Raw genomic sequence first — 18,958 nt, 5'->3', positions numbered from 1 at the left:
GTGCTGCCTTGTCTTGCAAAGCCAGACTGCTGAGAGACAAAGTCATATTTCATTATGATGAACCCAGCTCACCATAATATTGACTCAAAAGAAAATTAATGTTTCCCAATATTTTGTAAAGAAAATATCATCAGAATATTATAAGCAATTTATGTATAAACTACGCAAAAACACCATAGATTGGCTGTATAGAAAACCCGACAAAAATAGAAAAAGAAAATAAGTCAGGGAACAATCCTCAAATTTCATCAGAAATGGATAAGTAATAGATTCAAGTGAGGGGCACTCAATTCCTATCTACCCTGATTCTAATCTGGATAAAGGATGAGAATTGCTTCAGGTAATAAAAAATCAAAGTTAAACTTGTCAAATCAAATGAGTTCTAGAGAAATGTTGTTGAAGTGAAATGCAGTTGGTCTGCACTTGAAATTCGAATTATAAGAACACTGCTAACATATCCATTGAATAGAAGACAAACAATGATAGCCAGCTCCTTGTAACATCCAATTCCAGATCATGATGTCATAGCTATAACTTATTCGAATTTAGATAGAGTAGGAGAATTCATTTCAAGACTTCTCGCAGTTCAGGATTCTCATCCATTTAAAATGCCAGTCTCTAACGTTCCTAACGCTCACCTGAAACGATAACATTAGACAGTGATGAGCTCGCAGCTATTATGAATGATCCAGCCTTGCATTACATGCATAATTGATTGTTATAAAGTTCCTCACAAACCTTTTAGCAGACAAACAAAAATTTTGCGAAGAAAATCTTGAAGTTGCCACATTCACAAGATTCCAGTGCACGAGAAATAAATCAACATGGTCAAACAATAAATCATTTCATGATTTCAATCATCACAATGGTCATACCAGCATCAATATAATACTTAAGGGAAGTGATAAGGCTTGGGCATCAACTGCCAAACCATAAAGCTAGCTAATTATTGTAGCCTTTTGGATCCAAAGCCGCTAGAAAGTTACTACAAGATATGGATTAGTAAGTGGTTCAGAGAACACATTTCCAGCAACCTACATCAACTTTGGATTTCTAATGCATAGGTAGCCCATCATCAATTGCGTTCTTATGTTGCATTAACTTGGCATCAATTTGTGCTACACCACAACATAAAAGCCTCCTGTTGGAAGACTTAAGTAAAACCCTCATCTTAATTCGTACCAAAATGAAGAGGCCACGAATGTCACACAGGAATTTTATAAGATTTCCACGCGTAAGATGGCTAAAAAGACATAACATGGATGCAGAAGTTGCTCGTAATGCTACTACTACTGCAGAAGTGGCCAATTTTACAAAAATAGAAGATTAACTCTGATAGAGATGAGGAGTTGGTGGGATATTTACAAAAATCTTCTAAATCTCTAGATTCAGTATTCATAGAAAGGGAAAAATAAACTGGGCATCCCTAAGTTCTTGAAAATAGCAGTGACTTCCCTTCAAGTTTGCAAACCTTGTAACATATTCCCCCTTGCCATCACATACCGGCTATTAAATTCTTTTAAAATGCTCAACTTACCCTCATGTACTCTCTCTCTCTCTTTCCCCCCTCCCTCCCTCTTCCTCCGTGAACGGAAATTTCTCTCCTCTCATAATGGCAACAGAGACAGCAACAACCTTCCCTCTTTCTCTTCCCCCCTCTCTCTTCCTCCAAACATTGCTGGTCCAAATGAACCTAGACCCAGCATCGATGATGCTGGGTTCTGGATTGTGGGAGTAGGATTGCACTTCCAAAGGGGGACTGCGAATATGGTATTGCTGGGTAAAACTATAATTTTGAGTTTGACGAGCATTGGATTGGGTTTAAGCTGAACCTTCCCCCTCTCCCTCCCTGTGTTGCATTGGGGCTTCCTTTCAACCACGGTGATAGGGTTGCAGACCTACAACCCCGTAGCCAGGGTTTCCAGCAATTTTATTTATATATTTATATATATATATATATACATACATGTTTATATTTTGTTTATATACATACACGTTTACATTTTGTTTATATTTGTTTCTAAGAAGAAATGTATTTTAGTCCTCTGGACAAAAATATATTTAGGTATATTATATTGTAAGAAATTATTTTTTACTTATATCTTTTTCTATAATTAAATAAGAAGGGGGAGAGAGAGAGAAAGGATCCAATTTTTTTTATCGGTAGGAGGGGTCATTATCACTTTTCAAACATGAGGGGTAATGTTTTATAATTTATACGTGAGAGATTCCAAGCCCAAAAATTTGTTCACTTCTGATCGTAGTGTTGGTTTCTACTATCCCATTTGAATTTTTTACCCTCACAATATAGAGAGTGGGACGAGAATTGGGACACGTGAGATGAGTAAAACCCAACCTCACCACGCCCATTGCCACTCCTAGTCATGACCTTGGGGGATGAGTTTTGAATATTGTACCTCCTTTATGTCATCCTCCTTATATGGTGTTAGTATATTGTACCTTCTTTATGTCATCCTCCTTATATGGTGTTAGTATTGCCTCTAAAGAAAGCGAAGTGCATGTTAGGAATTGCTTAAGCTAATGAACAATCACACTTAAACAAAATTTCAATGTTTCACTTTTGACCAAGAAATCACTGATATGAGCAAATATAAGTTCAGTTACTAAGTTGCAGTAAATAATAAAAAGTTAATTTCAAATAATCAATTGAGAGATACATTAAGCATAATGCAACTTCAATATATCATGACGAAACATGACTAAAAAATGAGCACGTGTAAGTTCAGTCAAAAAGCATTTTTTAGTCAAAAAAACAGCAATTTTCATATATGGCATAACAGATGAAGACAGGAATCGCATTTCTAAGAGGAGAGTCTATCAAGTACTTACCATGGAGTCGCAAAGTTAGGGCCCGCAAGGATACTAGAACTGACTTCAATAAGCCCTTGGCCACCTCATCAGTCAAGTTACCATCATTGTCAAACTTTGGAGGACGTTCAAAGGGCTTTAGGAAAAACTCGGGCTTGTTAATGAAATAAAGATCAACGAAAACTCCAATTTGACGAAGATGGTACTGTGATCGTCCTCCCCCAAATCCACCACCAGCACTTACAATAGCAGCAGTCTTCCCAGCAAAAAGATTTGGCGGTCTAGATGCCCAGTCAATAGCATTTTTCAAAGGTGCTAGTACAGGGGAAATGTGGAGACTAAGAAAAAGAGCAGATACAAAATTATTTGACAAAAAACGTATGCATGGTGGAGCATTTTCAGTAATCCTTATATTGAATGGCTTCTAACAAATTCTTAATTTAAATACAAACTGTTATCCTACAATTATGAAATATGCCAAGTACATTACTAGAGGTGTTTTGTATGTCAGCAGACTTATACCAACAGCTTGCTAGATTCTAATAAAACAAATAAAAATCATTCAGTTGTGCAAATCCAAGCAAGATCCATCAGCCACTTGGTGGGAATTGTTATTCCAAAACCAAAACCGAATAGTAGCAAATGAAGGCAGCACATAAAAATTTGCAATTACAAATAGGAGGAATACAGGTGCTTATAAAAATTTGCAATTACAAACGAAGGCTGCACAGAATAGATAAATATCCTTCAGCAAGAAGACAGAGTTAGGACCTAATTTAGATTTACTTAGACCTGGTGCTTTTCTCGAAAACTAAATGCATCAAAGTTATGAGCGACCAGTACAGTCTTAGATGTAGCAATTCAATAATGACTCTACTTCATATTTTCATTTTCCAAAAGCACTCCTCATCTTTGCACATTTTTACCTGACTTACATTTATTATCTTCTGAAACAGATAAAAAGTATGCATGTAATTGTAAATTTGTAACCTTCAATTCAGCTGATCTGATCTTTATCTCTCTGCAAGATGATGCAGAGATCATCATAAGCAGAAGTTTATTCACACTCTCTCTAAAACTGATGGAAAAATCGCTAGGAAAACATATGGCTCTTCTAGACCCATAATGAATTCTAATTGACATTCCCGCATCTCTCATACTGAGCATATCAAGATAATATTTTTATTTTTTCTGATGAAAAAGCCTTCTCAGACTCTGCATTTTCTACACTTCTCCATTTCATTCTCCATCTGGATTCTAATATTTGATCGAATGTATGGACAATATGCATGCATACACTCTTTAATCTTACTTTCACAGTATTCTTTAGACAAAAAAGATATATACATATATAAAAGGCATTAAACATTTGCCAAAAACCATTTTTTCACACAAAATCTCTCGCGCATCTGTCATAGAGCGGATAATAGCACAACTAAAACCAGAAAAAGCACAGTTATGAAAAGTAAAGGAATTGTGAAGAAAAGGAAAGCATCGGTGTAAGTAGTACCAGTGACCGAGTAATTGTACTCGGGAGAAGCGAAAAGGAAAGCATCGGCGTCACGAATCTTCTGGCGGAAAGCCTCAACAGCGGGAGGATAGGTTCCATTGACCTCGAGATCCGTATTCAGCATCGGCAAGGGAGCAATGTCTATAATCTCAACTTCCATGCCCTTTAAGGAGGACTCCTCGCCCCCCGCCGCTGCCGCCTGGCATATCTGAACCGCTACAACCACAAAGTTCATAAAAATCCGATTAATCCGTTGTCAACCTCCGCAACAGACGAAAACACAAGAGCACAAGGACATTACCGGCACGAAGAAGGGCGCGATTGAAAGAGCCTTCGCGCAGAGAACCACAGATTCCTGCAACTTTGATCAATGTTTTCGCTGATCTTGCAGCTTCCATTTCCCTCGGAGATCCAAAACCTATCGCTCCTGTGCGCGGGCGAAGAAAGGGAAACCAAAGAAGAATAAAGAAAAAAGACGACGGTGTTGATTGGTTGCTTCGACTTTGAGCACCTCTTGATTGGTTGCGTTGAACACCCTCAGGAAGGTGCGATATTCGAGAAATGTGTTACTCCGAGCGTTTGTTAAATGGATAATGCTATTAGGTTTTACATGTCAGTTTATAAGTGGCCTAAATGACTATTTTATCCCCCAATTTTCTATTTTAATGACTATTTTGCCCTTTTCCCCATAAGCAACATCTCCTCTCTCTGCCCCTCCCTCTTGTGTCATCATCGTCACATCTTTGTTGCTGCAACAGATTATACACTGCCGACTTCCTCTTGTGTCATCATCGTCACATCTTTGTTGCTGCAACAGATTATACACTGCCGACTTTTTTGTTGTCATTTTTCATTTCTCACCTTGTCTCCTCTCGTTACTGCAATCTCACTGGTTCACCTCTTGAAAGGCGAGGCTGCAATGGCGAGAAGAGGCAAGGCGGCGAACGACAAGACGGTGAGGTTATAACGATAAGAGGAGGCAATTAGCAACAAGATAGTGAGATTGTAGCAATAAGAGGAGGCGAGGCGACAACAAAAGTAGCAAGGCGACTGAGGCGAAGAACGGCGCTGGGTGGTCAATTGAAATGGTGAAGAAAAAGGAGAGAGAGAAGTGGGTAAATAAAAATTACGATATTTTAATGTCAAAAAATCACGATGTATCACCCTATAAAGCATTTTCTAAACCCTTTTCTGTACAAATAGCACAACTCTTGTTAAATCGATTAAGATTTATTGAAATAAAAAAATTAAAATTATATTGAAATAAAATTAAAATATTTTTCATCTTATGATCAATATAATATATTTTAATATTTTTATCAAATTATTTATTAATTTTTTAAAAATATATTAAAAAATATATACTTTATTTTTTTTATTTATAAATGCAAAATAATTTTTTCTGAAGAAAAGAGAGATAAATTTATCTGAAAAGTCTAACATAAGAAATCACGTAATTTATTTTTTAATAGTCGTTAAATAAATTTAACAAATATAATAAAAAAAATTATTTGAAATACTTTTTATATTTCACTTTTTTTATTTATATTTTGATGGACAAACACTATCTCAATAAAAAATTCATCATAATTTTTGAACTTATAGTACCACTTTTACTCATTACTATGAATGAATAAAATTATCATGAATATATATATATATATACCAATTTTACTTTTAAATTTATAAAATTTATTTCTGAAACTTATTTATGAATATAATATTTTTAAAATATAAACAAGAATGCCAAAAGATGGAAGATATTGTCCGCTTCTAGTGAAAGTGTTTATACTAAATGTTGGTAGTTTGCAGTGTTTAATACAAATAAATACCCATAAAAATATACATTTTTTATAAATATATATATATAATTAATCGTCTTCCATGAAAAATGTAAATATAACACATAAATGTCTTCTAATAAAAAATATACGTTATTTGTATAAAAAATATATTTTGGTGAAATAACAATCACTAAAGAGTTTGTGATGAAAAAGTTTGTAAAATTCAATTTTAATAATTGAATTCAAGGAATGCTAATTAAAATTCTACCAAAATAGTTGAAATTTAGAAATGAATTCTACAACTTAAAAAATAAAATTTATTTGTGAACTAAAATACCCGCCCACTCTACCACCTATCCTTATTTTTGTCGTCGTAGTCAACCCCTCCTATCACACATCCAGATTTAAATTTTGGATTAGTAAAAATAATATGGCAAAAAAATTATTCAATTATAAAAAGCACACCTTACAGTTAAACATTTAATAAAAATAGTTTACAATCCTCAAGTTTATAATCTGCTTGATTATTAATATTAATTAAAAATCAAATTTATTTATTTAATTATATAAATATGAGCTTAAACATTAGTCTAAATGAACCCAAGTTTGGAGCAATTCTATTCATTTTGTAGCCCTTTGGTGGCCCTCACGGGTTGGGCCAAGGGCCTTTGGAAGGCCAACTTCACCTTCCCCAAACATACTGTGACTGTTACACAAGCCTAATGACTTCTCTCCTACTCTTCTTACTAATTTCTAAACTTTAATAAAGAAAAAATAGTTTCAGGCTTCATATAGTTTTAGGAGTTATTTTTTAATTTTGAATAATTAAATTTATTTAGGTTTTTTCTGTTTTTGGTTGACATATTCAAATATTTTACATATAAAATTATTTTTTATCTTTCTTTTTGGTATTTTACTTGCATGTAAAAAATATTTCTAATGAATATTTTCTCATTATTTGGAAAAAAAATATTTTTTTTCAAAAATTAATTTTATGCACATATGATGTATGCCTATGCATTTGTATGTATATGTTAGGGATATACACGGTCCGGTTTAGTCAGTTTTTGACATTTTGAATATGTCAAACTGTTTGTGCAGTTTTTCTATCAAGTCAGACCGTGCGGTCTGATTTGGTGAGCAGAAACTGCACCGAACCGCACCGCATTTTGCGGTGCGGTTTGGTACGGTTTCCACGGTTTGTTCAAAATATTAATTCAGTCATTTTCGTAGTGCGATTTTCATGATTTAATAAATTGTTTCATCAACTATTTAATTCATAAATCAAAATAAATAAAATAATCTTTTATTTATACAATCTATAAACAGATTATTAACAACAAACACTTTGTTTTACAAAACAATCTGTTTGATTGTTTATATATAAACAAGCAGATTGTTTGTATAAACAATTTGTAATTTGTTTATACAAATTTGTAAAAATAATTTGTTTGATTGTTTATATATAAATAGAACAGATTGTTTACAATCTGTTTACTAGATCTATTTTTTTGGTTTGAAAATAAATTATTTTATAATTTTTTTATTATTACATTATACTCGGGTGGTTACCAAGAAATTCTCAAACCGTAAACCGCACGATTTGAGGATTTCTCAAATCGTGTTGGACCGTTTATCTCAAAAAATCGTGCGGTGCGATTCGATTTGGTCGGTTTCCACAATTTGTCGATTTTTTGAACACCTCTAGTATATGCATATATAATCAAGAAAAGTGATGCTACAAGTAGGGTTGCAAATGAGTCGAATCCTTCGGAGTAGGTTCAATAAAAGCTTGTTCAGATTCGTTTGTTAAGGAAAATAAGTTGAGCTTGAGCCTAACTTTGAAGATCAATTAGTTAACAAGTTGAGCTTGAGCTTAGCAAAGTTCGACTCAATAGGCTTGCGAGCTGGTATCGGGCTCGAATACTGACCACAAGGTATGTGATTCTTGGAGGCTTTTGATGTGTTGGTATTTTATAAGTTCATATATATGATTTGACATATAATTGTGATTATTGATTAAGAATGTTGATATTTGGAGTCAACTATTTTGAAGTTAAATTGAAAACATATTTGATGTGCTGTAATTTTGATTATATTTGTATTTTGAAAACAACTAGACAAAGTATTTTAATTATCTTATTGTACGATGAATGATATTATTATGTTTAATATTACAAATTGTAATATTATTATTACTTGATTATCATGTTGATGTTATAATTGTTGATTATGAAGTTAGGTTGATTTAGCTATATTTGTTGATTATTAGTTAATATTTTTATTGTACATTAATTTATTAAGTTTTTTTAAATAACAAAATTTAATAAATTTCAAGCCAAGCTGGAACTGAGCGCCAATCGAGCCCAAGCTCGAGCTCACCTAAACCCAAGCTCGAGGTCAATTCATTAATCTAATTAATGAGCTGAGCTCAAGCCCTTCTCGTTAATCCAATTAATGAACCGAGCTTGAGCTAAGCTTGAGAAATGTTATCAAGCTTAGGCCAATGCTAAATTTTATCGAGTCGAGCCAAGTTTAGGGAAGCTCGGTTAGTTTGCAACCCTAGTTGCAAGGAGTGCTCGCCAACGAGGTTGTTCAATTTCATTTTGGGAAAGAACCTTTATAGATAAATCAACAGACTCAACATTCATTATATATTTTGTTGCTTTCGAGCCAAAAAATGATGATTGAACGGAGGTCTCAAGACAACGGTGATATGCATAGCGGAAAGGTGACACCTGCAAGCACTTCGACATTCAAGTAAGTAAGAATTTAAGGTGGTAAATTTCGGTCAGATTGAAAAAAAAACATACATTTATAAGTGGCCGACTAACTTATATAGGAGAGAAAGAGAGAGCCCCTTATGTATTGCGAGCTATTGCAAGTGGATTAGGAGTCGAGGCTCCTGAGGTAGTTGGGGCCTGTTACAAGGGTACAGATCTCAACATGGCATTGATGGGATAGACAATGTTGCTGAGCTGACGTTGATGGGATGGGGCTTAGGGACTGGGCCTAGTACTAAGCTACAAGCTTATTGTTGGGCCGAATCCAACAGAATTAGTACGGTCCATATTCATTACTCATCAATTTAAATAATTTGAACGTTAAAGATTATATTAGGAACACAAATCCTATCATTTTTTTTTTACATATGCTCGTATTAACCCAGATAAATCATAAATACCATCATTATAATGACTCAGTAGAATGACATGGAGTCACAAGTGATGTTTGACTCCATTTCACACATTTGCACCAACAAGATCAGGACCACTCTAGTGCTTCCCTAAAAAGATCCTTTGATGTTTAATTCAAACATGAGAGAGTGAAAATACATGCCTAAAAAAGGTAAAAGTGATGAACTAGAAAATGATAACAGTTCAACTAAATACACTTGTGCCACTTCTCATTGTATTTATAAGCTAATGTCGGTGCCAAACAAGCACTCGCACAACTATTAAATGTTAGATTCACAAATATAGACATAACACGTGACCGTTACATAATAATATTTCATTTGGGATTGGGCAACGCCTTTACGAGTGGGGTTTGATTAGTTACTTTCATTTGGATATGAGGTTTGATTTGTTTTTAGAACCATTAGCTAATTTTTTTTAAAAAAGGGTCGACTTGTCTTTTAATTATGGGGTCATTTGAAACCCACACTAAGTGTCTCTTAAAATATCATTGAATTTGTTGGACGTCATCCTATGCTAGAGAGGTGGCTTCCCACGTGTCTTCCCCCAGTAATGGTGGATCTAGATTAGATTTGACAACCAATGATTTGATCTTGATCTATTTATACTTACGTTGGATGTTATGGGTATGGATTTAACATGTCAATGTTTTCTTAAACTTTTTTATTATGTATATATATATATGCATTTAAATGAACTTGATTTTAAGGATGCCAAATTTGGGCAAGATGTGACAACGACCCATTTTTAATGGGAAGAAAGAGAATTCAAGATTTTTTGTGCTAAAAGAGAAAATAAATTACCAAAAGTCAGTCAGTTTTTCGTTTTTGATATAAAAAAACATTTTTGTTATGAAAATATTATATCAAACAATATGTTAGCTAGGCAGCCTTAATAAAATTAAAATAGAAATATGATCATAAAAAAATAATTGAGGAATTAAAATGGAGGCAACCAATTAAGTTAAAGGAAGAAATAAAGGTGGGGCTGTGAGCCTGTGACTGTGGGTGCGAGTGAGTTTTGTACCACAAGCAAACAGAATGTATAGAATAATATATTATAAGGTGGGACTGTGGCTGTGACTGGGACTGGACTGTGGGAGGGGATACAGATACAGACAGACCGTGCGAGTTGCCTGTTGCCATCTCTCACCATCCTTCCGCGCTGTGCCACACAAACCCGTGATTTCACTGACACTTTATATTTTTATTAAATTATTATTATTTAATATGTATTCTTTATTTATACAAATACGTTTGCCTTTTCATGATTCTTACTCTTTCTCCCCAAAAAAATAAACAACTATCCAATTACTCGCCATATACTGTATACATTGGAGAAAGGGCTATTTCTTCTTGGAGTAGCATGTGATAGCAAAACGACACCGTTGATTCAGATCTATATCAATGTAGCACCAACCAAGAAAGGGGTAGTTTTTGTAATAATAAACGATTTAAAACATAATTTTCTAAATATACAGTTAGTAAATCATATAATTTATATTATTGTGCATGGAAATTTTGTAAATTTAAGGGCAAAAATAGTATATTAGTACAATAGTTCGGTGGCTGTCTGTCACACCGCGTGAGGGAAATGGACAATGGGCACCAGAGAGCCAATGGAATACAGTCTGCTAGCAAATTTCCCACTCACTCACCCATTCTCAGATCTCCCCCACTTCTCCAACACTCCATTCCCCCCACTTATCCAACACTTTCACGTGTATTATGGAGATTGGTGATTGCAAGAATGATTTGAAATTATGGACCATATAGTCTGCCTCTGCCAGGAGGGAGACTATTTTGTATAATTTTTAATTCTTGAAAATGGGAGAAAATGCCACAATAGCCAATAGGAGATTATTGAGGTGGAAGAAAAACGTTACACTTGTTGGGTTGTTGAGTCAAAAAGCACACAACTACATGATGGTACTCTAATACTTTAGGAGTCTTTTTTTTTTTTTTTGGTCCTCAAATTTGAATCTTAATTCTATTGATCTCGCTTTCATGATAACTCAGATCCATAATTTTATATAAAAAATAATAGTTATAGAGTCTTACGTTATGCATCACGGTGGGAGAAGGTAGGGTGGTGGGCTAGCCTCATAGTAAAAGTTAAAAACTTAAATCATATATTCCCCAGCAAACAAGAGCTCTCATGATTGCACTTAAAGAGCTCTCATGATCACACTTAAAAGAGCTCTCATATATGATCACACTTAAAAGAGTTTTTATATAACTGAAAGTTGTGCAATAACTTTCAGTTATATATACCCACAAAAATATCCTCACCAGACCCTCAAGCACCGAGCCCCAAGCTGGTCAGTCCATGACCATGGCCACCTCACTCTCTCCATCTCTTCTCCTACTCTTCTCCATTGCCCTTGTCTTCATCCCTTCCGCCCAAGCCCTGAGCTCCAAGTACTGTGATGCTCCAGACAAAGGCTCGACTCTCCAAGTCTTCCATGTCTACAGCCCCTGCTCCCCATTCAGGGCATCAAAGCCAGTCTCATGGGAAGACACCATTCTCCAAATGGAGTCCAAAGACCAGGCCAGGCTCCAGTACCTGGCCAGCCTCGTCGCACGCAAGTCCATCGTGCCCATTGCCTCTGGCCGCCAGATCCTTCAGATTCCGACTTATATAGTCCGCGCTCAGATCGGCACGCCGCCCCAAACGCTCCTCATGGCCATGGACACCAGCAATGACGCCGCCTGGGTGCCCTGCTCCGGCTGCGAGGGCTGCTCTTCTGCTACTTTATTCGATGCCACCAAGTCCACCACCTTCAAGCCCGTCCCCTGCCAATCACCTCAGTGCCAGCAGGTATCCAAGATTGAGATATAACTAAACTAGCTAGCTAGATAAATCTTAATTTAATCTGGATTATCATTGGTACGTAGGTACCCAACCCTAGTTGTGGAGGCGGCGCGTGCAGCTTCAACCTGACATACGGCGGCTCTACCGTCGCGGCGAACCTCTCACAGGAAACCCTGATGCTGGCGGCGGACCCCGTGCCGAGCTACACCTTCGGCTGCATCGGGAAGGTGACTGGCGGCTCCCTGCCGCCGCAGGGGTTGTTGGGGCTTGGGCGGGGGCCGTTGTCGCTGCTGTCGCAGACGCAGAGCCTCTACCAGTCGACGTTTTCGTACTGCTTGCCGAGCTTCAAGTCGGCCAACTTTTCTGGGTCGCTGAGGCTCGGCCCCATTGGGCAGCCGAAGAGGATTAAGTATACTCAGCTTCTGAGGAACCCTAGAAGATCGTCGCTATACTATGTGAACATGATCGGAATTAGGGTCGGCCGGCGAGTGGTCGACATCCCACCGAGTGCACTGGCGTTCGACCCTTCCACCGGCGCCGGCACCATTTTTGACTCCGGTAACTCACCTATTTCTTTTTTTTTTTTTTTTAGTGTGTTTGCATGGTTTAATTTATCTTGAAATGATCCTTAGAAATTGAGCGATTCCTTATTTCATGTTAAATGTGAGATTGGTCTTCTAATTTAATATAAATTTCTTCTTAATAGATAGGAGACACCACCACGAGCCTCTCACACAATCATATATGATGGTTAGAATATTTTTTATTTATCTTTTGAAAAAAAATTATATTTTTTAACTTAAAAAGTCACATGTGACCATATCTCGTGTAAAATTCAATCATATCTTTACAGTGTCTTATTTTTACATAAATTTAATTGAAGGGCGCTACAATGCTTGATTCGATTTAATTTATATTAAAAAAAATTACTAATTTATAACATTTTGACTTCCTAATAAATGGAAATTGTTGTGTACGGTGAGCAGGGACGGTGTACACGAGACTGGTGCAACCAGCGTACACGGCGGTGCGAGACGAGTTCCGGAGGCGAGTGGGGGCCAACCTGACGGTGACATCCCTGGGCGGCTTCGACACCTGCTACTCCGTCCCAATCGTGGCACCGGCGGTGACGCTACTGTTCTCCGGCATGAACGTGACGCTGCCGCCGGACAACATTTTGATCCACAGCTCCGCCGGCAGCACCACGTGCCTGGCCATGGCAGCCGCCCCGGCGGAGGGAGTGAGCTCCGTGCTCAACGTCATCGCCAACCTGCAGCAGCAGAATCACCGCATCCTCTTCGACATCCCCAACTCCAGGCTGGGCGTCGCCCGTGAAAGCTGCACCTAAATCATCATCATCATAATTTTCTTTCGTTCTGCTTCTTTTGCTATAATTGGGGAATAATCCATTGAAGAAAGAGAAAGAGGGGTCCGGGATTAGTCGTATTGTGATTTGACGGATGCGTCACGGGCGATCTTTTACGTTTGTCGGTTAGTGTGTGTGTGTGTCTCTCTCTCTCTCTCTCTCTATCTCTTTGCAGTTGTTGCGTTACAGCGCGATTATAATAGGGGTGGTACGGCCTGGGGGGTCACGAGCGCTTGGATTGGAATTCACCAAATTTTGTGATTTTTGGAAGCTTTAATTTGTATCTGTTGCTTTATGCTTTTATTAGTTTATATTTTCTCGCGGTTGGTAGTGGTGGAATGGAATGAGCCTTCTGTTACTCTCCGAGCGGATAAATAAATTTATCCAAATCTTCTCGTTCTTTCGGTTGTCTTGTCTCTCTGAATTGGTAATGGGATTGGTGGAAGACCCGAATGAAAACTCTTTTCCATTTCACTGCTAATGACCCTTCAGGCCCATTGATTTAATTAAATCAAAATACCTAACAACATTACATATATTATTATATAAAGCAAATTCGGCAGAATGCAGTGTATGTGCGTGATTGTCTTCTTCTCCTGGTCCTGGATCTCTGCGATCTGACATTTTGTTGATATTATGGCCCATTTTGCATCCTAATATTGGGCTTCTGGTTGCCATTTAATTTGGTCTATTATTGACACTCAAAAGACCACCAAGATTCCTCTCTCTGTCTCGATGGTTTGTTCGTTTGATTTGATTGCCACTGCTTCTCTTCTATTATCATCATCTATTCATCCCCTATTATTATTGTCCATTTATTCTGTCATCTTCCGCTATTTATTTAATTTACTCTTGCCTCATTGGCATCCAGCCTTTCATTGAATGATTGAATGTTTTATTAAAAATATGAAATCTGATTTTTTTTAATTTTATATTTTATACTACGAATTAAAAAACAAAAATATATATATTTTAAATTTCTAAAAATTAATACTATTTTTTTTAAAGATAATATATTTAATTATAAAATTAAAATTAACAATTTAAAAAAAGAAGTTTCTACGACTAAATTAGCCCTGAATATGTCACAACTTGTGTATCAAAACAAGAGGACATCGTGGAATTATTCATAGAAACAAGGTATGATATGATGCTTGAAATAGAGATGTGCCCGACATTTTAAAATGTCTTTAATAAAAATTTATAAGATATAATACAAAATTAGATATAATATAATATAAAATTAAATTAGAATGGTGTTGAATTCATACTCCATAGGGTGATTAAAAAAGATTCAGCCCCTTGGGCTGGTCTGGTCTGGTCTGGTAGTCCCACGGCACGTATTCACATTCGATATTCACAGAGGATGGTTCATGTTCGTTGAATGTAGGAAGGTAAGCATGGAACAAAGGGCCCGACTCTGAAGTAGGTACTGGTTGGAAGATCGAAAGCTAATTAAAGAAGTTGGGATTGGCAGGTCAGCTTGATGATGCAGATGGTTTGACAATTTGGAGCAATTTCTCTCTTTATTTTAGCCGATTCTGACTTCTTCTCCCTTGTTACGGTTGAAGGGTCGTTGTCGTGCCACTCACCCCTCTCTCTCTCTCTCCCCTCGTCCCCTTTCGCAGTGTCCACCATCCTGATATCCAAGTTCCGTGTTACGTTTGGTAGAAAGGAAAGTAAAGGCAACCAAAGAGAAAACAAACGAGAAGAATTTGACTCATCGTTTTCCAAGGGCCAAATGCTGAGGTTTGTTGGAAGATAAAAGGAAGACCCACGGCGGGGTGTGCTGCAGATTGATTCAGAATCTCACGTACAGATAAGATATATATATATATATAGGGAGAAAGAGGGAGAGAGACAGGGATAGAGAGAGAGAGAGAGTTGACAATGGAGGCAAAACGGCGAGCCGTGAAGAACCTGGTGGCGAAGCTGGGCTCAGTTTCCGAACAATGTCGAACGGAAGCCTTATGCGAGCTCCGCCTCATCTCCAAGCACGATCCAGATAGCCGATCCGTAATTTCCGACGCCGGCGCCATCCCTTACCTCGCCGAGACGCTATACTCGCCGGCGCAGGTCTCCCAAGAGAACGCCGCGGCGACGCTCCTCAACCTCTCCATCTCCAGCCGCGAGCCTCTTATCTCCACTCGCGGTCTCCTCGACGCGCTGTCCCACGCCCTCCGCCACGCCACCACACCCTCCGCCGCGCAGTCCGCCGCCGCCACACTCCACAGCATCCTCATCGTCGACGAGAATTACCGATCCATCATCGGTTCCAAGCGGGATATCGTCTACGCCCTAATTGACATTATTCGGAACCCTAATTCGCCGCCGAGGTCTATCAAGGACGGCATCAAAGCCCTGTTTGGAATCTCCCTCTACCCGCTCAACCGCGCCACCGTGATCGAATTGGGCGCCGTTCCGGCGCTGTTCTCGTTGGTGCTCAAGGACGGCCGAGTCGGCCTGGTGGAGGATGCTACTGCCGTTATTGCTCAAATCGCCGGCTGCGAAGAGGCCTACCAAGCTTTTGGTAGGGTTTCGGGAATTGGGGTTTTGGTTGATCTGTTGGATCCCTCCACGGGTTCTAGCAGTCGGACAAAGGAGAATTCCATTTCAGCGTTGTTGAATTTGGTGCAATGTGGAGGGGAACAGGTTGCCAACACCGTTCGAGAAACCGGCGTTGGCCTCTATGCCGGAATTGCAGAAATTGCCGACAATGGAAGCTCTAAAGGGAAGGCCAAAGCCACGGCTCTGTTCAAGCTTATTGATACGGGGAGCCCTGCCCTGCTACAAGACCCACGGTTTGCCTCTTTGTTAAGCTTCTCTTCGTAGATGTGTGAGGTTGTACTCTATACCCTGTGATTTCAACTAGCTTTGTAAACTAGTTCCTTGATTTGATTTTTTACATTCTGTGCTAAGATGATGTTTGCACATAATCTGGCACTGGTTCTATTGGTTTCCACACAATTTTAGTGACCGCTGATCATAATGTATGAAACATCAAAATATTCTGTACTTGAGGTGGCTGTATTTTGAACAAGCAGTGATACTTGTGCATATATTAGAAAACTTAACTGAAGATTCATCAGTATAATGGTTTACGTTTTCTCTTGTTCAACTTCTGCTAAGTTACTTGAAAAATAAGTACGGAGTTCTTTTTTGGACATGTTCTACCAAATAGAGGGCATCCCACCAGAAGCAAGCTGATCCTTTTTCTGCTCTAATCGGCTTTATATTTGTTTGACAGCGCACTTGTATTTCTCTAACTCTTTTATTCATAATATCATGCTATACCTAACAAGTCCTTTTTCCTTTTTAAGTATTCGGAGGGCTTGAATCTTAAGGTAACTGTATACCCATTGATTCTGAGATACTATATGCTAATTTGAGGATGAACATACTTCAGGCTATCTATGTTGTTTGAGTCACTCGTAACATCGGGTTGTGAAAAATCGAAGAAGATTACATACGAAATCTCAAAGAAGGATTCCGGTTACCCACCATGCAGCCCTTGGTTCTATAAGAAAAGGAGCTTCTGATGCAACTCTGAATCACTAACACAATGTATTGATACACTGCCACGTGACTAAGAAGGCAAAATTTCACTGGGCTGTTTGTTTTTTACTTGCAGTGCTCAAAAAGACCTATTATTGGATTTTAAAAATTATGTGGCCATGATCTTTTTAACGTATAATTTGTCAAGGTTTAACTTTTTTCTCTAATCTACTTCAAATAGCATTACTTTGTGCCCGGATTGGAAGCTAAACTGGAGAGGATTACTTCATCTCTCCCCCCCCCCCCCCCCAAAAAAAAAAAAAAAAAAAATCAATTTCTGGATTCTTGACATTTGTTCTCCAAATAACCCTCAATCTCGTAGCTTTACTTGCTGTTTTGGCAAGCCATAGGTCTCTTTCCCTTGAATCTTGATTGATAAGAATAAACCATTACTCTTAAATGGAAAATAGTCCTCCTGGGACCCCAGTGGAGTGGCAAAACAAGTTAAATCTTGTAGTCAACATCTAGATGACTTACTGCTTCCAATCAGCGTGTCGGCGGGAGAAAGGAGAGAGAGGAGGGACAAACTAGGTGGGTAGAGAGGGAGACCAAAAATGATATTTTTACCCGAGAGTAAAGTCACTCCAGGGTGAACAAAATTGCACTGACTCAGAGTATTTAACTGATTTCTTTTCTATTGAGTAGGCCTTAAACTAAAAGTGTACATTTGATATAACATGCGTGTCAAGTAAATCCTTCCAATTTTTTGTTCCTTTTAATCAGTTTCATTGTAACTGCTTTTCATAGGTGTCCATTTAGTTATTTCTAGGTTAGATGGTTTCTTGTTCAGAAAATGCCCATATCGATCTCTTGCTCTTGATTCCTAATTGCCCATATAGGAAGATATCTTCTATAGATAGCTTGAATATTCCAATTGTTGTTGATTCCCAGAAATGTGGGAGCATAGTGGTTCAAGGTTTTAGACTCTTTTTTGAAAGAGGAGAGGGGGGGTTGGTTTACAAATAGCAAGCAAAAACTAGGTTTTGAAGGAGTCACTTTCTAAAGTGGTTTCGGCGTTTGCTTTTGTGGGAGAGTCGATGAAATCTTGGGTGCCCCTTTTTTTTTTTTTTTTTAGATTATGCACGTTCTCGTCGAACTCGTCCCAGAGTCATCATGAGGAAAGTAAATTAAGGATGTGCCTGGATGACCAAGATTTTTATTTTTTTTTTTTTTTGAAACTGTGTCCACTGACACTTACCAAGGATCACTTCCAGAAGAATGCAAATTTTTGCTTCCCCCAAGAATTGATCCCACACTAGCAGTCTCGAGCATGACTTTATAACCCTCTCCTTTATCACCCAACTATGCCCCTTGGGTGCCTTTCTTAGTAGCAAGATGCATATTTGAAGGACACAAGTTATGTAATATACATGAAAGGCATTATAAGTTCGAGAATTTAAAATCCAGGTGGGATTGATCATGTAAATTTTAGACTGAGAGAGAGAGAGCTGGTTTTCTAATTATTGCTCGAGGGGTGGTTTTGGTAGCATTAGGTTATGGTGATGGAAGAGTGGCAGCAGTCGCAGGTTATCTGGCGGTGCCTTAACTGTAGAGGATGGTGATTGCTATTGTGGCTAACTGGAAGTTGAAAGGGCTTAATACAGACTATTGTTCTATGTGGAAGTAACTATTCTGCTGCTATGTTCATGAAATGATCTGTTCAGAATATTCAGATCATAGTTATCATGAGAATTAGTATTGTCTGATAGATTAGCATTATCGGTTACTGCAATTTTTAAATGGTTATGTACCTAAGCCTGGGGATGGCACATATCATTTGCACCGCCAAGGATTTTGGAAGTCAATATTCTCGAGATATTGTATAGATCACAACGCAGATCACACGAAATCATGGGTACAATACATTTGATCAAGGGACTCAAGATCTTGCCAGCAATGTTAA

General features: G+C 37.8%; 3 protein-coding genes across 3 annotated transcripts; 2 read left to right on the top strand and 1 right to left on the bottom strand.

The window, feature by feature from the left end:
- Positions 1–220: 220 nt before the first annotated feature.
- On the bottom strand, positions 221–4,923 carry LOC127802783 (NAD(P)H:quinone oxidoreductase-like). Its single transcript, XM_052338804.1, has 4 exons — positions 4,641–4,923; positions 4,340–4,555; positions 2,851–3,144; positions 221–638 (listed from the first exon to the last, which is right to left on the bottom strand). The coding sequence occupies exons 1-4, from the start codon at positions 4,735–4,737 to the stop codon at positions 628–630; spliced, it is 618 nt and encodes a 205-aa protein (XP_052194764.1). The 5' UTR covers positions 4,738–4,923; the 3' UTR covers positions 221–627.
- A 6,570-nt stretch (positions 4,924–11,493) lies between these two features.
- On the top strand, positions 11,494–13,900 carry LOC127802019 (aspartyl protease AED3-like). The gene is made up of 3 exons (XM_052337642.1): positions 11,494–12,140; positions 12,218–12,692; positions 13,121–13,900. The coding sequence occupies exons 1-3, from the start codon at positions 11,649–11,651 to the stop codon at positions 13,480–13,482; spliced, it is 1,329 nt and encodes a 442-aa protein (XP_052193602.1). The 5' UTR covers positions 11,494–11,648; the 3' UTR covers positions 13,483–13,900.
- Positions 13,901–14,442: 542 nt separating this feature from the next.
- LOC127802020 (U-box domain-containing protein 4) lies at positions 14,443–17,241 on the top strand. Its single transcript, XM_052337643.1, has one exon. It carries the CDS (start codon positions 15,391–15,393, stop codon positions 16,330–16,332), a length of 942 nt encoding a protein of 313 aa, XP_052193603.1. The 5' UTR covers positions 14,443–15,390; the 3' UTR covers positions 16,333–17,241.
- The last annotated feature ends 1,717 nt before the right edge of the window (positions 17,242–18,958 follow it).

Source organism: Diospyros lotus, chromosome 5, assembly GCF_014633365.1.
Source record: "Diospyros lotus cultivar Yz01 chromosome 5, ASM1463336v1, whole genome shotgun sequence".
Taxonomy (NCBI): Eukaryota; Viridiplantae; Streptophyta; class Magnoliopsida; order Ericales; family Ebenaceae; genus Diospyros; species Diospyros lotus.
The sequence above is the reverse complement of the archived record's forward strand: the minus strand, read 5'-3'. Positions and strand labels throughout refer to the sequence as shown.

Excerpts from the sequence above, each read along its gene's own strand:
- LOC127802019 (XM_052337642.1), top strand. The coding sequence starts at position 11,649 with ATGACCATGGCCACCTCACTCTCTCCATCTCTTCTCCTACTCTTCTCC. Across the intron at positions 12,141-12,217 it reads AATCACCTCAGTGCCAGCAG|GTACCCAACCCTAGTTGTGG; the intron begins GTATCCAAGATT and ends ATTGGTACGTAG. Across the intron at positions 12,693-13,120 it reads CGGCACCATTTTTGACTCCG|GGACGGTGTACACGAGACTG; the intron begins GTAACTCACCTA and ends TACGGTGAGCAG.
- LOC127802020 (XM_052337643.1), top strand. The coding sequence starts at position 15,391 with ATGGAGGCAAAACGGCGAGCCGTGAAGAACCTGGTGGCGAAGCTGGGC.
- LOC127802783 (XM_052338804.1), bottom strand. The coding sequence starts at position 4,737 with ATGGAAGCTGCAAGATCAGCGAAAACATTGATCAAAGTTGCAGGAATC. Across the intron at positions 4,556-4,640 it reads TCGCGCCCTTCTTCGTGCCG|CGGTTCAGATATGCCAGGCG; the intron begins GTAATGTCCTTG and ends TTGTGGTTGTAG. Across the intron at positions 3,145-4,339 it reads GTACAATTACTCGGTCACTG|CACCTTTGAAAAATGCTATT; the intron begins GTACTACTTACA and ends CCCCTGTACTAG.